The sequence below is a fragment of the Limulus polyphemus genome, unplaced genomic scaffold, assembly GCF_000517525.1.
Source record: "Limulus polyphemus unplaced genomic scaffold, Limulus_polyphemus-2.1.2 Scaffold537, whole genome shotgun sequence".
NCBI classification, from domain to species: Eukaryota; Metazoa; Arthropoda; class Merostomata; order Xiphosura; family Limulidae; genus Limulus; species Limulus polyphemus.
Window position 1 is genome coordinate 477,990 of NW_013666147.1, and position 15,020 is coordinate 493,009.

A 15,020-nucleotide genomic window follows, 5' to 3' on the forward strand; every position below is an offset into this window, starting at 1 on the left:
AATTATCACATTCACCTACTTCATATTTACATTATCATTACAAATTAAGAAACATACCTACATAATAACTTCATTGTTCAACTAATACAATAAAAAAAAAAATACACTACTTACTGCATCAGTAAAATCATTTTGCCCAATATCCAGTCTTGTCAACTCAGTCAAACGTACCATGGACTTTGGAAGGATCTTTAGGTGGTTTTCTCGGAGTTCAAGTATCCTGATCTTAGATAATCTGAAATATTCCCATCTAATCTAAAAACATCCAGTATTCCTTCCTACGTAATAAAAACTTAAGCAAATTCCACAATTTCTGAACAGATGTGACATTCAAAATCACACTTTCTTTTTGTAAATAATCATCATAACATTTTAAACTAGCAGAATGATACATTGAACTGAATTTATTAACTTCTTGTGCACACTAGCAATTCAAAACTAATATTATTTTGTCACTACAAACAAATGTGCCTTATTATGGTATCGATATGGTCATGTTTTGATATGTGCAGCCTTATATTTTTATATCTTGTGTTTGGTTACATTCTCTATTAAATAAAACGAAATTACACGTATGAATGATAGGCAAGCCAACGACATTCTCAACTCTATTTAGAATGATGGGAAAAGATGGAAATGTTATTAAATAATTCTAATAATATACTAATCTTCCAAAGTTAGCAGGACAACTGTAATAATATACCAACCTTCCAAAGTTAGCAGGAAGATATTCCAAAAAGGTGTCATTTAAATAGAGCTCTTCTAAGCTAATCAACTGTGTCAGTCCTTCAGGCAATCTGGAAAGTAAAAAAAAAGTTTGTATTATTAATGATAAAAAAATTACTAACTTTCAGCTTCATCTTAGACCATAACTGCTGAAGAGAATGTATATTTTTATAGATGACATTATTTATCAGTTTTGTGTGCCTAGTAGTGTTTGAACAGGTACCAAAAATCTTATCAGAATGGGTAATTTGGACGGGTATCCTGGTGCCCAAAAATTTCTGACCACTATCAACACAACAATTTTTAACATGCAGAAGACAAGACAATATGAACCACGTTGCCACACAGTTGAAGTTTTCTTCATGTGCAATGTTGTCTTTATTTTTTTAGCAAAAGCATATTTAAAATTGTTGATAATAGAAAGTTATGAATGTTTGGATGGAAAAGTAAAAGAAAACAGTAAATGACATAATTATAAATGAAAGATGAAAACAATGTTCACCCCAAAGCTTTCTGCAGCCATTGTGTATAATACAGTATAGGCCTGCAAAGTATAGATTACTGTATGTATTCTCACTACTATGCATGAGGTACTGAAACAAATTCAAACAAACATCTCTCCATTTTTTTAACTTTTCACCAATCAGTAATGAGCACTGATTTAGTGGTCATGAAATTGATATTAAAGTATAAAGCCTCCAACTGTTTCTTTGATTGGATATTATTAACTTATTGATACTGGTAATGAAACAAAGTAATCTTTAACTGTTCTCCCTGGCTGACTGTCATTACATAATACCCATGATGTGCAGGCAATATTTGTACATGACGACACTTAGGTTGTACATACGTATGTTTACGTACGGATGTTACAGCATCTACAGCCACCTGTTCTTATAACACACTGAGAGATTATATTACTGTTGAGTACACCTGCACTATCAGAAAAGTTAGCACAATCAATGGCGGGAGCTTACCTCATAAATTTCAAAGATAAAACTTTGATAATTCCCCATTAAGATTAGTGTGCGAGTTTCTTATTTAACTCGAAACAATAATTCTACAGCAACAATCGCCACATCCTAATATCTTGAATTATGATGAGCAGCAGCAACAAGTTAACCTAGTTATACAAAAATATAGAAACTTTGGGAAAGATATATTTATATTGATACAATAATTTACAGTATTTACTATTACAAACTACACAGTCATCAGGTTTGAAAGTTTCCTAGGAGTGATAGGCAGCATTTCTGTCCTAGAATGCTGTGCTACAAAATGGCGATAACTATGAGCCAATTAGATGTAGTGAATCAGCCGATAACACAGGCCTGCAATGGTGTTATTGTCTAGAAATTTGTACATGTATGCTTAATCCGAAAATGATATACATTTTTCTCTATCACATACAGATTTTTCACAAAAAGGCATAACACAATACATAAAAGAAAGATCACAATACACATAATTTTGAGACTAAAAGATGTATTTTTCATTAAAAAAATCAGGATGAATGAGGATCCATATTCATTTGACATCAATGTTCTTCCTTTTTCTTTAGTTTTTTTGTATTTTTGTAAACAAACAAATAATAAAAAATGTTCATTGTGGTAAATGAAATTATAATTTCATCTAAGTAATTTTTTTTCTTCCACATTTGTAAAAAAACCCTTACATGATAGAAAAAAAAGTGAATATTATTTTCGAAATCAGCATAGCTGAATCATGGAAAACCCATTAGTAAAACCAAGACAACTTTTATGAAGTTTAAATTTGCAGGCCTGTGTAATCATTTAACAAAAAAAATTTTAAATGGACTATTCAAAATTTGTTGTTTACTTAATTGATTCTGTGTCTCCTATGTTTATTATTGTCAGTGGAAAAGGTAAAATGTCATTGGCCCGCCACTAGAATTCAATCTGAGTCTGTATCACTATAATTGCTTCCACTTTCATTTTCACTCTCTGTGTTGTGACCTTTTTACTTGTTTCTGATTTTTGCTTACTGTTTTCTCTTAAAAATAATAGTTTATCTGCAGCTCTGTTTATATTACTTTGACTTAAAATTTGCATAACTTTTTTTTAAGAACTGGGCAGTAAATTTAGAACAGTCATGACGGGTGGGTACACGGTAAAAACACTAGTCTCTAGTCACCACTATAACAACAAAGTATAACATTGCACTGTTTACTGACTTGAGTTGATACTATAAAACAAACACAAATTCAAGTTAAAATGCTTGACATGATATAATGTCTAGGAATGTTCTCACCATCCTGGTATAACAGGGGGGAAAAATGTCCTTAGTACTTAAGAATACATATATATGGTTAGGTGAGACAATTTTTTTATACTTTTTCTAGTTTTTCTTTAGCATCATGATATTATATTGTTTAATGTTGTAGAATATACACCATTTATTACATGCTGCACAAAGAAATAAGAATATTAGTAAAAATAATTTGAATTTTTATAAATGTAATTTGGTTACCATTAGAATTTTTAATTTTAAAGTTTCTAATTTTTTTGCTAAAATATATATATATAACTGATAATTCATTAATAAAAACTGAAGAACAGAGAAGGCTATTAACAATAAACAATGAATCAAAGACAATCAACACAGAAATCAGAATATTGTCAAATATCCACTAAAACTATTCACTATGAAAAATTTTTTCAAATACAATTTAATTATAAAGTTGAAAATTTGAAGCCAATGAGACAAAAATTCAACTTACTTTCCAAGAGGGTTGACACTGGCTTCAATCACATGAAGGCACTTACATCCTTTGATATTATCAGGAATTTCAAGAATCCCTTAAAAAATGACATTAAATACATTTTGTTTTAATACCATAAACCAAAAAATAATTGAATTATTTACAACTAAATGATTTTCTTGCTTAAACAGCAATAACATTTATTGAAAAAACTTCAACATAAATAATCTCTGAAATTGTTCTTAAGTTCTTTGTAACAATACCCTAAAAACTGAAAATACAATTAATTTTTTTCTAGAAAGTGATTTTTAGTAGAAAAAAAGACAGTTTAATTGTATGTAATGGCATAACAACTGAACAATAAGTAGATGCATTGTTAAAACAATAGACTCTTCTGATTTCTGGAATTAAAAAGAGCATGCACACCATTTTTGCTGATGTCTAGGGTCTCCAAGTTAATTAGTGATGCTATTGCTGGAGGTATTGACTGAATTTCATTGTCACTAAGCACCAACTTTCTTAACCCATGGCAGTGAAACAATGGCTGTAATAAAAAACAAAAAAAGTTTAGAAATGCATAAACATAAAATCTGCTTTAATGTAGAATTATCTAATTCATCTATTCCATGTTTTGCAACCAAAGAAATATACGTCTGCAAGTCCTTGAAAACAAATCTTAAGGATTTCTTGATATTAAAAAAATAACTAAGTTTACAATTATTACCTATTTTTAGTACAGAAAAAAAAATCAAATGGCTTACAATACAATCTGAGGTTAGCACACATGTATTTTGTTACCAGGTTACTTGTAATAATTCTTTTGTTTTTAGACATAACTAAATACATCATTGTAATAAAGGACATTTTTAACAGCTTCCACATGTTCAAACACACTATTTTTTATTACGATATATAATGCCTTTATGCTGATGAAGCATGATTGGTAGTTTATGCGACATTACACCACAATAAGATTGACAATAATATATTACAAATCTTTTCTTTACTAGTCCTTTATTACATAGTATAGTGCCAGTAATAAATTATCATCAGTTTTATTGTGATTTAATGTTGAAAACTGTCTTCATAATTTGTGAAAACAGAACATAAAACATTCTAAAATAACTTAATAAATTATTAGAGTTTCTTAAAGAGCAATAGCATTTTACAAAAGAGAAGATTATTTCAAACAGAAAAAGAAAAGATACAAATTAAATAAAATAGATAGATATATTTTATAAAATACTATGATGAATGCTGTTGTTAGATGACCAATCAGAAAGGTAAAAAATGAAATGTAAAAAGCTTACATAATTTTTTGCCTAAAATCTAAAGAATAAAGTCTATAAAGTGAAAGTTACAATATTGTACTTAATTTGTTATAAAGAGGCTAAAACTTTGAATATATATATATATATATCCTTATCCAGGTTTATGAAATTTCAGCCTTTTTATAAAATTTTTTATTTTGACATTCGATGAATCTCAAGAACTAAATACAACCACTATAACATCTATTTATAAGAGCAAATGACTATAAATAGTAATATTAAAATAGGTGTGGTTATCATAAATATTTGTTTATGGAGCATAAAACTTTCAAGGTTTATGTCACTTGTTCTGCAACAAAACAATACTAGTGTAATATTACTTTATACTCTCTTACCTCAAATGATTTTTTATGATATATAAATATGATATAATGCTCCAGATAAGCTATTGACATAACAAGTAGTTTACTCCTCAATGCTGAAAACTTGTATATTTTTTCATCATCCAACACCTGATATTTTGGTGCTGTTTTGTTGTGTTTACTAGGAGGTTGCTATTCATATCTCTTTATTAACATCCTATTAATGACCACTCACGGCAATTACAGCATAAATTTAATACAGTAAACATTTTGTTGGTATGACTCATTTGTGATTTTTATTTTTTTTCACTCATACTTGTAACTTCAGTGAAGAAAACAAAGAATCCATAATTGACAGAGAGACCTAATCTATTGTTTGCTATGATACTCTTTCTGTAGTAGACTATAGTTTCATTGAATCACAGTTCTTTGGTACTGCTTAGGAGAGCAAATGAAAGAGATATTATTATTATTATATTATAATCCTACAACTTGTAGGATTTGATGTAGGAAAATTTATGTCAAGTCCTAAAAATTGCTGTATGATTCATTGATCAGTTTACAGTTAGAATAATATCCTATTATTTGTGTTTATTTTATTACCAATACACACAGGTGCTTGTTTCTTTCAATCTGGCAAATACACACGTATATATATATACGTAAATGACATATGTACTGGTGAATAGTACATACATTTGTTACCCATGGTTTTTACTTCTAATGCATTTTTTATTTAAAAAAAGCATACTTCTATGGATAAGAATCTTATCTGGACCACTGATGATAAGTGTGTATATGTGTGTTTATATACATATATATATATAAATATAAATGTTTATTTTTTAGTATGCATATAGTTTGTAAACTTTTTTTTACAGTTAAACAGAAATAAGAGTATTTCATAAAAACATACAACTTAATTTATCCTTTTTAGAAAAAAAGTCTTCTGTAGGTAAATAAAGTAGTCATGGTAGGGTGAGTTGAACACACATTTGCCAAGTATTCCTTAAACAGCAGCTTTCAGTAACTAATTATACAAAAAATATATTTGAGATCAAGAACTGAAATATCAGCTAAGGACCATTCTCTTTGTTTTTGTTAATATTCAAGTGAACTCATTTTTTAAAATAACCATCTTATTATAAAGATGATCTTTCATGTGTGTGTATGTTAGCACCCATCATCCAGAGTTGGATAGCTTGATTACTTAAATTTTTTGTATGGTAAATGGAAACTGTCCGACAGTGTATGTGGGCTATTTTGTTTTAGGATTTTTTGCATGAGAAGGGGGGATAAAACACCCTGAAACAGGGCACATTTCCACTTTTTTTTTATAGACTTTTAGTTTTAAATTTAAAAGCACAAATCTTAATCAGTTAAATGAGTCTATTATTTTCCACAAAGCAGGGTATTCAATTAGCATCTAATGACATCATTAGGAATTTAATAATAAAAGAAAGATGGAAAGGGAATATTATCTAACATTATATTTTATACAATTTTTGCCTCCTTAATGAGACCCTCAGCTAATTTATATAATGTAGTTATCAAAATATATAGAAAACAACATGAAAATTACAGCCAATTAATTCTGATAAATAATGTTTGTGATAAATAATATGAATTAGCAGGATTTTTAAGAGATGAGAAACATAACAAAAATGAGAGTTGATTATATACAACATCTAACCCACAAATCTAACAGTATATCATGCAAAAAATATTTTGAAAACATAAAAACAAATCTGAAAATATGGTATTTATGACAAATATTTTTTACATTTATTTTAACAATTATTACCATTAAATTGACTGGTACAAAAAAGTATCATTTAATTGAAGGTAACATTTTCCTACACTGAAAATGTATTTCTGATAGATAGCTTTTCCCGATTAGTACTGCCTTCTATCGGCACAAATTTTCCATGCTCGCAACTAGCCTTCCACCTCCTGCTTCTGCATATCCACATGTAGATAATAATACAGCAACTCTCCACCAATAGGACCACAACTTATATTGTAACCAGCACCCTCTCCACAGTTGCATTCGTTAATCACTTCAAGATTGGTCACAAGACCTACACCACATATAACTGGAAGTGGGGAGGCTGGGTGGGAAATGTGAAAGTATGTAAGTATGTATCAGAAATAAATTTTCAGTTTAGTAAAATGTTACCTTCTGATACTTTCCTCACAAAATAGCTAGAATCCCACATTGTACTGGTGGAGGGCTGGTGAAAAAAATTATCCCCCTTTAGGAAGCACCCAAACAGAGACCATGATGTGTGGAACCCAAAAAGAAAATATTACACCTCAGCAGGAGACTGCACAGCTGTTAAAGGTATACTATTCACTCTTTCATGACTGTGTCGTGAACGTAAAAGGTGGAAAAACATGAAGAAATCCCATAATACATAATGCCTATTAATGGGTGTTGAGTGGCTAGGGCAAGAGAGACAGCAGTGGTGGTAGTTTGACCTCATCCAACACCTGGAATTGTACATCAGTTCCATGGTAGGCAGAGGATCACCTCAAAATGGAAATTGGCAGTGAAGACAAGCTTCTGTACCAAAATCTGTCTCCACTTGCATGCATTTTCAAACCAACCAACACCTGAGCCACCACAAACTGACATCCAACAGATAGTAGGAAGGTGAAAAGACCTGGTGGGATGACATCTCTGGTCCAAACCAGGTGGAATTGGGAATGTTTTTTCCAGTCTGTGGTAGGAGGAGGATACCTGACCATACACAAGTTGGAATACATGGGCTACATCCAACTACAACCATCACCAAATCTGCTGGTAAATGACAACCAGCAGACAGTATGAAGAGGGACTGCAAACCTGGGGTGCTTCTCTAGTCCAAAGCCTGGAGGCATTGACCATTTTTCATCCAGTCCATGGTAGGAGGAGGGATAGCAGCCAGAACACATGTGAGGACTTACATACCTGGACTTACCAACACCCGACTCACCAGGAATGGTAGGTCGGAGGAACATCTCAGCCTGAGGGACAAACTGCAACATATATATGGTTGTGACATGGCGGAGTACTTCAACCAAAACCTGGTGGTACCTGAAATTGTACATCAGGTCTGCGGTAGGAAGGGCATCATGCCATCGACACATGATTCTAATTGTGACCGGACCATCTCAAACCAACACCAGAAATGTACATCCAAAGGGTGGTAGGAAGGAGGAATGCCATGTGGGAAAAAGCAATCTGTCAGATATAAATATATTAATACAGCATAGTGCTACAGAACACTGGAAGTAAACAAAAAACCACTGAGCAAGAAATGACCACATGATGCAAATAATGTGAAACAAAGGCATGAGGATTAGTCCACATACCAGCCATGATGACCTCCAATTGAAGGTGGAAATGGACAGCCAGGTACATGGAGAAGTGATGGATTTGATAAGATGAGACCCTAAAAAGGCAACACATCTCAGGTGAAAGGGAAGAATACACCAGATTTATTAATTGACAAATCTAACCTGTGAGGGTAATGGGGAAGAGGCTCCAGGACACAGAAGGATTCCACAGAATAAACAAATGGTTATGGGAACCACGGAAGTGTGAGTGAGATACCATCAGAGGGCCCGGACTAGACACAGGAGGTAGTCAAAATCTGAATGGTCATAAATATGGGAAATGGAAGAAAAAAGTGGAATTATCTTCCCTATCAGTAGAAGTCTTCGGCATAAACAAGTAGTCAGGGACTAGGAAAACATAGGAACTGTGGAAAAGTACATGGTGAGCATCAATAGCAAAGATCTCAAAACACCACCAGCCACAAGCCAATAATAGAAGGAATAGGGATTTAAGGAAAGGTAATACAGGGAAAATGAAGATAAAGGTTCAAATAGAGGATGAGTGAGAACATGAAGGACAACAATGAGATTCCAATTCGGGATAAACACAGGGTGGAGAGAACGGGAAATGGAAAATTAACAAATTAACAAAGACAACATGGGAGTTTGGAAGACAGAGGCAAACTGAGTAAATCTGAACTTTCAAGACAATGCAGCTCGATAGATGGCAACTGAGGAAACTGACAGTCCCCTATCAAAGAGCCAAGTGAAAAATGCAGTCAACAGCAGTAGGGATAGTTGTGAATGATGATATATCTGGCAGAGTGACCAGCAGCAGAAAGTATACCATGTACTCTGATAAACCATCAAGGAGGAACGATGTATAGGATTGGCAATCGATGAAGCAACACACCTGGAAAATCCAAATGGTCTGGTGAGGGACCGGACAAAAGCCAACCACGAAGCCGGACGGCAGGAATGGATAGATGATGCATGCCTGATTGAGGTTGACATGGGAGACAATGGCAAAGGAAAGGGAGGTGACAATGAAAGTCTGCACAGAGGCAGAAAACATGACTGAGCAGGCCAAAACAGAGTCACCAGGAGCATCCGACACAGAGTGGTCTGATTCAATAAAAGGACCCATGGAGGACGACGAATAGGAGGATATTGCATACAGGTAATATCCCTTACAGTTTTGACTGAGGGAATCTACAGCTTCTATATAATATATAATAGTGGAAACAAAGGCCTCTGGCATGAAACAGTTGAGCAAATGACCTGACTACTTGGAAGAAGGCATAAGGAGCCAAAGCCAGGCCAGTTGGTAGAGCCCCCGATAAACAAAATGGAGGAAATGCCGAGATGCCTGGGAGATGGGAATGTGTAGATAGGCATCTGGCATGTCGACCTTTGTCATCCACAATCTAGGAGTGAAAACCCATGGAAGGGTTAACCCATTAGATGCGACAAAGGGAATTTAATGATATCCTCATGTGTACAATAAACACTGAAACATAAAGGTTACTAAAAACATATTTTGTTCTTGTAAAATACAAGAAGAGTATGCAGAGCAATGGGCTATGAAGAAAAAACATCATTTGTCTACCTTTGTTTTGCTGTGGTGAGGTCGTGAATATGGCATATTGATGGCTGCCGGCAATCCTGGCAGTACTCAGTAGGAGTGACAGCAAGGCAAGCCACTGGAGGAGGTGGAGGGATATTCAATCCATGACCAGATTCATGCGACCTGTAATATGAGTTGCTAATAATCTGATGTGGTGATTGTGAGCCCAGTAGAGCAGATGCAACCTTTGGAAATAAAGATCTCATGACTTTATCTCATGAGTGGACCATCATTAAATGCCCCCAAACATGGACATTGAGAAGTTAGGGGAATGAAGATCTAAGAAATGCATAAGCATGATTTTCAGATGTATGAAGCATACTAACACTCGACCAAAGTCGATCCCCAAGGGCCGTGGTTTTTTCTCACTGTTCACATGTTCCAGTTTTTTGTGCCTGCATGAAAATACTTAAATCTGGTGATGAATATCAATTATCAGTGTATAATAAATGCCCTTTTCCCATATACTTTGCCATTAGCTTCTTCATCACAGCACCAGAGACTCCAAGAGAGTCATTTCTAGGGATGTCAGTGTCAGTACCTGTATACACAATGGTATCTAAGACAATTCCAGTTTCACAACAGCAAAAAACAAAAAGTTTTATTCCAAATTGATGGCATTTTGATGGTATTTACTGCTTGAAAACAAGCATACATTTAAAGAAAACTAGAAATTCATCAATCACTGGCTTACGGAATGGGTAAAATAATTTGCTGAATCTTGAAGTTATCATAGCAAACACTTCTCTAAGTTTCCAAATTCAATCATTCTCAGATGGATGATTGTGGTCATCAAAGTTTAAAGACCTTAGAAGGAGGAGAAACCTGTCCCTGGTCATGTATTTTCTAAAAATTGGGGTTCCAATCAATAAGTCAATTTTCCAATAATCCAGAAGCCTATGTTTCTTTATAAAGAGCATCAATAACAGCTGTGGTAGTTGTAACTACCTGAAACTGGAAGTGTGTAGTGACAATTCCAACCTTGAAGCAAAAAAAAAAAAAAAGAGAAGTTTGAAAAGCAACCTTTCACAATTCCAAACATGAAAAAGTAAATAAATATTAAAGAAAAGTCTGTATTATAAAGAAAAAGTTGACAAACATGTGAGAAAAAACAAACACTTCTGTACTGTTCTACTGCCAATTGAGAAGTGATTAATGAGTGCAAATTTGGAGAGGGTGCTGTGTTGTGCTCCAACTAGTAGAGAGCTGCTGCATAATCATTTACATGTGGAAATGAGAAGCGGGAGGTGGAAGGCTACTGGCGAGCATTGAAAATTTGTGCTGATAGAGGACAGTACTAATAGAGAAAAATCATTTTGTGAGTGGAGGTAAGATATATCAGAAATTAAGGTTCCTGTTTATTACTATGTTCAATTATTTTGACTGTCCAAGTAATCAAAATATTACCACTATGTTTATTAGTTGGTAACACAAAGCTACACTGGGGGGGGGGGTTATAAGTTGTTGTTTGTCTTTTATTTCAAGTCTTTTAGCATTTGGTCATTGTCACCTAGAGAGGGCTTGTGGTTTGAGGGTCTCATTGATCCACTAACTAGACAGAAGACAACTGGCTGGTTGCACCAACCACAAATTCTTTGGTTACAAAAAAATTTTAGGGCATAAATTTACCTTTTTTATGTCATGTTATCTTTCTAATTTATAACTGTATAACTATAGTATTTAATGCCATACAAACAAATGCAGACCTGGGGCAGTGGGTCAGAACTGAATTTTCTTTACACAAGATCTTTGGGGGATTACTGCATATTTTAAAACCAAATGGTGACCACATTGTCATTTCTAGTCAACATTAGCCATTCATTTGCCAAGTAGGATATTTCAAGATCATCTTTAAAAACAATTTGTGCTGAAATATGTTTTTCAGCAAAAAAGAAGAAATGATGACCTCTAGAAGATAGTTATGATATGAAATGAGTGGTAATTTGAAAATTACTTGAAATAACCAGTTAAAAATAGGAAGATTAATACTATGTTAGAATAATGCAGTGGTTCACAAAGATACGAAACTAGTGTAGCCCCTCCCCTTTTGTTTTGCTTGTTTAGAGAGGGGGTTTGGAACAATTCCAAGCAATCAAATGTAATAAATCATCAAATGCATTAATTAATCGATTAGCAAATACCACCAATCACCTAGCTCTAGTATGTGTGTGTGTACATGTGATTAATTTCAAAAAGTGCTATTTTCACAATGCAACACTTGGTTATATAATGCAAACTATAAAAATGAAAATTATGAATAAAATGTTTTATTGCATTATTCTGAGGAATGATTAGTGTCTTCAAGTGCTTGTATTAGATCTTTTTGGCTTACCCTTGGTAAATCCTTTATTTGGTTGGCATCAAGAAACAGTTCTTCAAGTGTTCTTTCATAGGCAAATACTTCATTGGGAACATCATTTAGACTACAATGGCTGTACTCCAGCACTTGAATGTCATCAGTCTCTGACCGAAAACATGGACAGTGCCTGAACACTGGAGACATTACACACTACTTCTACAGGAGAGAAAATATAGGTAGAAGGAAATATTCTATCAATAATTTTAAGTGTGGTTTATGTATCTATAGTATTTGTTAAATAGATATGGCTAGTAATTTTTCATATTACATTCATGATTGCAAGTAATGAAATCAAATCTGTAATTACCCAGAATTCTGTAAAAGCATTTTCTGACACAGATAATGCACATATTCTCCCTAACAGTTTCAAACTTTTTTAAGCTGCAATGTTATGAACTCTTTACAAACAAAAAAAGTGGCACACCATAAGTGTTACTGGATAAAATATTCTGAATTACAGAACTCGTATAACATTACTGTAAACAGTTTTGTATTTTTCAACTATACTTCTTTTCAAAAATTCTACAAATAAACAAATGGACAGACTAAAACCTGCATCAACTTTTTTCATGTAAAATTTATGCCTCAATTATATATACAGTAAACTGCTTTTCCTATATAAGCAGTTATATGAAGCTGATAACAGTAAAACTAAATAAAAGTATAAATAATTATTTCTTTTATTTATTAAAGTGAATGTTATCTAATGGCTTGACTATCAACTAAACTATCCATTAAACATTTTGAATAATGTAAAAAGCATAACCAAGATTTTCTTAATTTTTAGAATATTCTGATTACAGTACTGCCTCATTATAATGCCATCGGTTATACCACTTTCTTAGATATAATGCTGTGGTGTTTTGGCTCTCGAAAATTGAGTATCATCTGCTGCCACTTAGCTTCAGAGGCTAAATTCATTACACTCTGTCACAAAATATAGGAAAAAAAAAAAAAGCAGAAACTTCCAAATGCAAAGCCCGGAGATGTGAATATCAAGTTCTGATGTGAATTTGATATTGGGAATTAACCCGATGACCACCGGCTACTAACTTTCTGAGTAGCCAATTCAAGTCTTGCTATATTTTATACCAACAATAAAACTAATGGATGAAACTGTTTGAAACTTCATAAGAACTTTCATAAATGCATGTAGTTTAAGAAACACAAAGCCTGTTACATTTGATAAATTTAGTTTTTTTTTGCATTATGATCTTTAATATCTTGGAAAAGAACTGATTATGATATTTATATTTGTTCCAGATTTGAACTTATTACTTTATTATGTTTTAGTACATTATTTTAAAATCCCAAACATTTTTATCCTCCATAAAATGCAAATTTTATCTATTTTTAATTTTTTTAATAATCATGTACTCTCCTTATGGTTTCAAGTAATATACAAGACATGAAAATAATATTTTAAGTAAACCTAAACAATATATGAGTATTTTTATTTTTAACTAGGATTTCATGTTTATATATGTAAATAAAAAAACATTTTAATTTTGTTTCATAAATGTATTTTTATTTCAAGTTTATGTTTCATTGCAGCCATACTTTTGTTTATTGTGCTGAATAAATCGTGAGGTTAGCAGCGTGAACTCTGTACATTTGCCGTAAACTATCATGCCTGTTGGTGGTCACTCTCGTTCAGTCCAGCGCAGGCACATTTCAACATTACTGTAGATATGATAGTAAGAAAGCTTTTCTGTACTTGAATAGCATTTCTTTGAACTTTCAAACAAGTTTATTTCAACATATGTCCTTGTAAGTTGTTTCACTTAACAAAAAAACTAATTGCTACTACTAGCAAATGTATGTAATAGTTTACAGTACAGGTGGTTTGAATAACACCACCTGACCCTAGTTACTTGATACATCCTGTTAGAAAAGATTACCAAATGATACAGACACCATAAATTACAAATAAACTTACTTTACAGCACTTAAAAGATTAGTTCTGGTCACATTCCTCTCATTATACGCAAAATTTATGTTGGAATTCGAAACTTAAGCTCTTCAGTGTATTGAGACCCCAAATGTGAGAATGTCATAGCTTCTCTGTATTATTCTGAGACGAATGTGTTTAGTATGGGTTTTATTATTGTCACTTGTACACTGAATTTTAAACCACTTGCAAAATATCAGAATAGAATTTATGTATATCAGTTAGACTGTTTTAATTCTAAAGCAACAACAACAGAAGTGTGGGTCTTACTACAAAGTAAAGATAGTAAGAAGGAAAAATATAAAATTCTTGTGTGGTACTGGTACTAGTAGTATTACGTACAAATCACACAAGTTTATCATTCTAAATACTGAATCATATTATTATTATGAACTAAATATAAAATTATGCTAAATTATTGAACTTAAAATTACTAATTTAAATGCAAAAGATGTAAAAGATCGCAAACTCTTTCAGTTCAAAGTGCTAAGCCTAATCCATATAAAGACCTTGCACTCGCCACTCAATAGCTCTTAACCCTAACAATCGTGAATCAACTTCTCTCCTAAAAACTGTATCTATTTGTAGTTAATTTTACTAAATATAGATAATATAATAAGATATACGATGCAGCATGTACTTAAACGTACTACTAATATTAAGAAATAATAAAACGTTACA

General features: G+C 32.6%; 1 protein-coding gene across 1 annotated transcript in view; it reads right to left on the reverse strand.

Annotated features, from left to right (window-relative positions):
- The window catches only part of LOC106458954 (erbin-like), a 36,280-nt gene that overhangs the window by 17,810 nt on the left and 3,450 nt on the right, over positions 1–15,020 (reverse strand). The window contains exons 2-6 of the mRNA XM_022385324.1: positions 12,362–12,544; positions 3,875–3,992; positions 3,467–3,545; positions 708–797; positions 115–235 (exon numbers count right to left, since the gene is read on the reverse strand). Coding sequence (XP_022241032.1) covers positions 115–235; positions 708–797; positions 3,467–3,545; positions 3,875–3,992; positions 12,362–12,532 — 579 coding nt within the window. The 5' untranslated portion in view covers positions 12,533–12,544. The remainder of the gene's footprint in view (positions 1–114; positions 236–707; positions 798–3,466; positions 3,546–3,874; positions 3,993–12,361; positions 12,545–15,020) is intronic.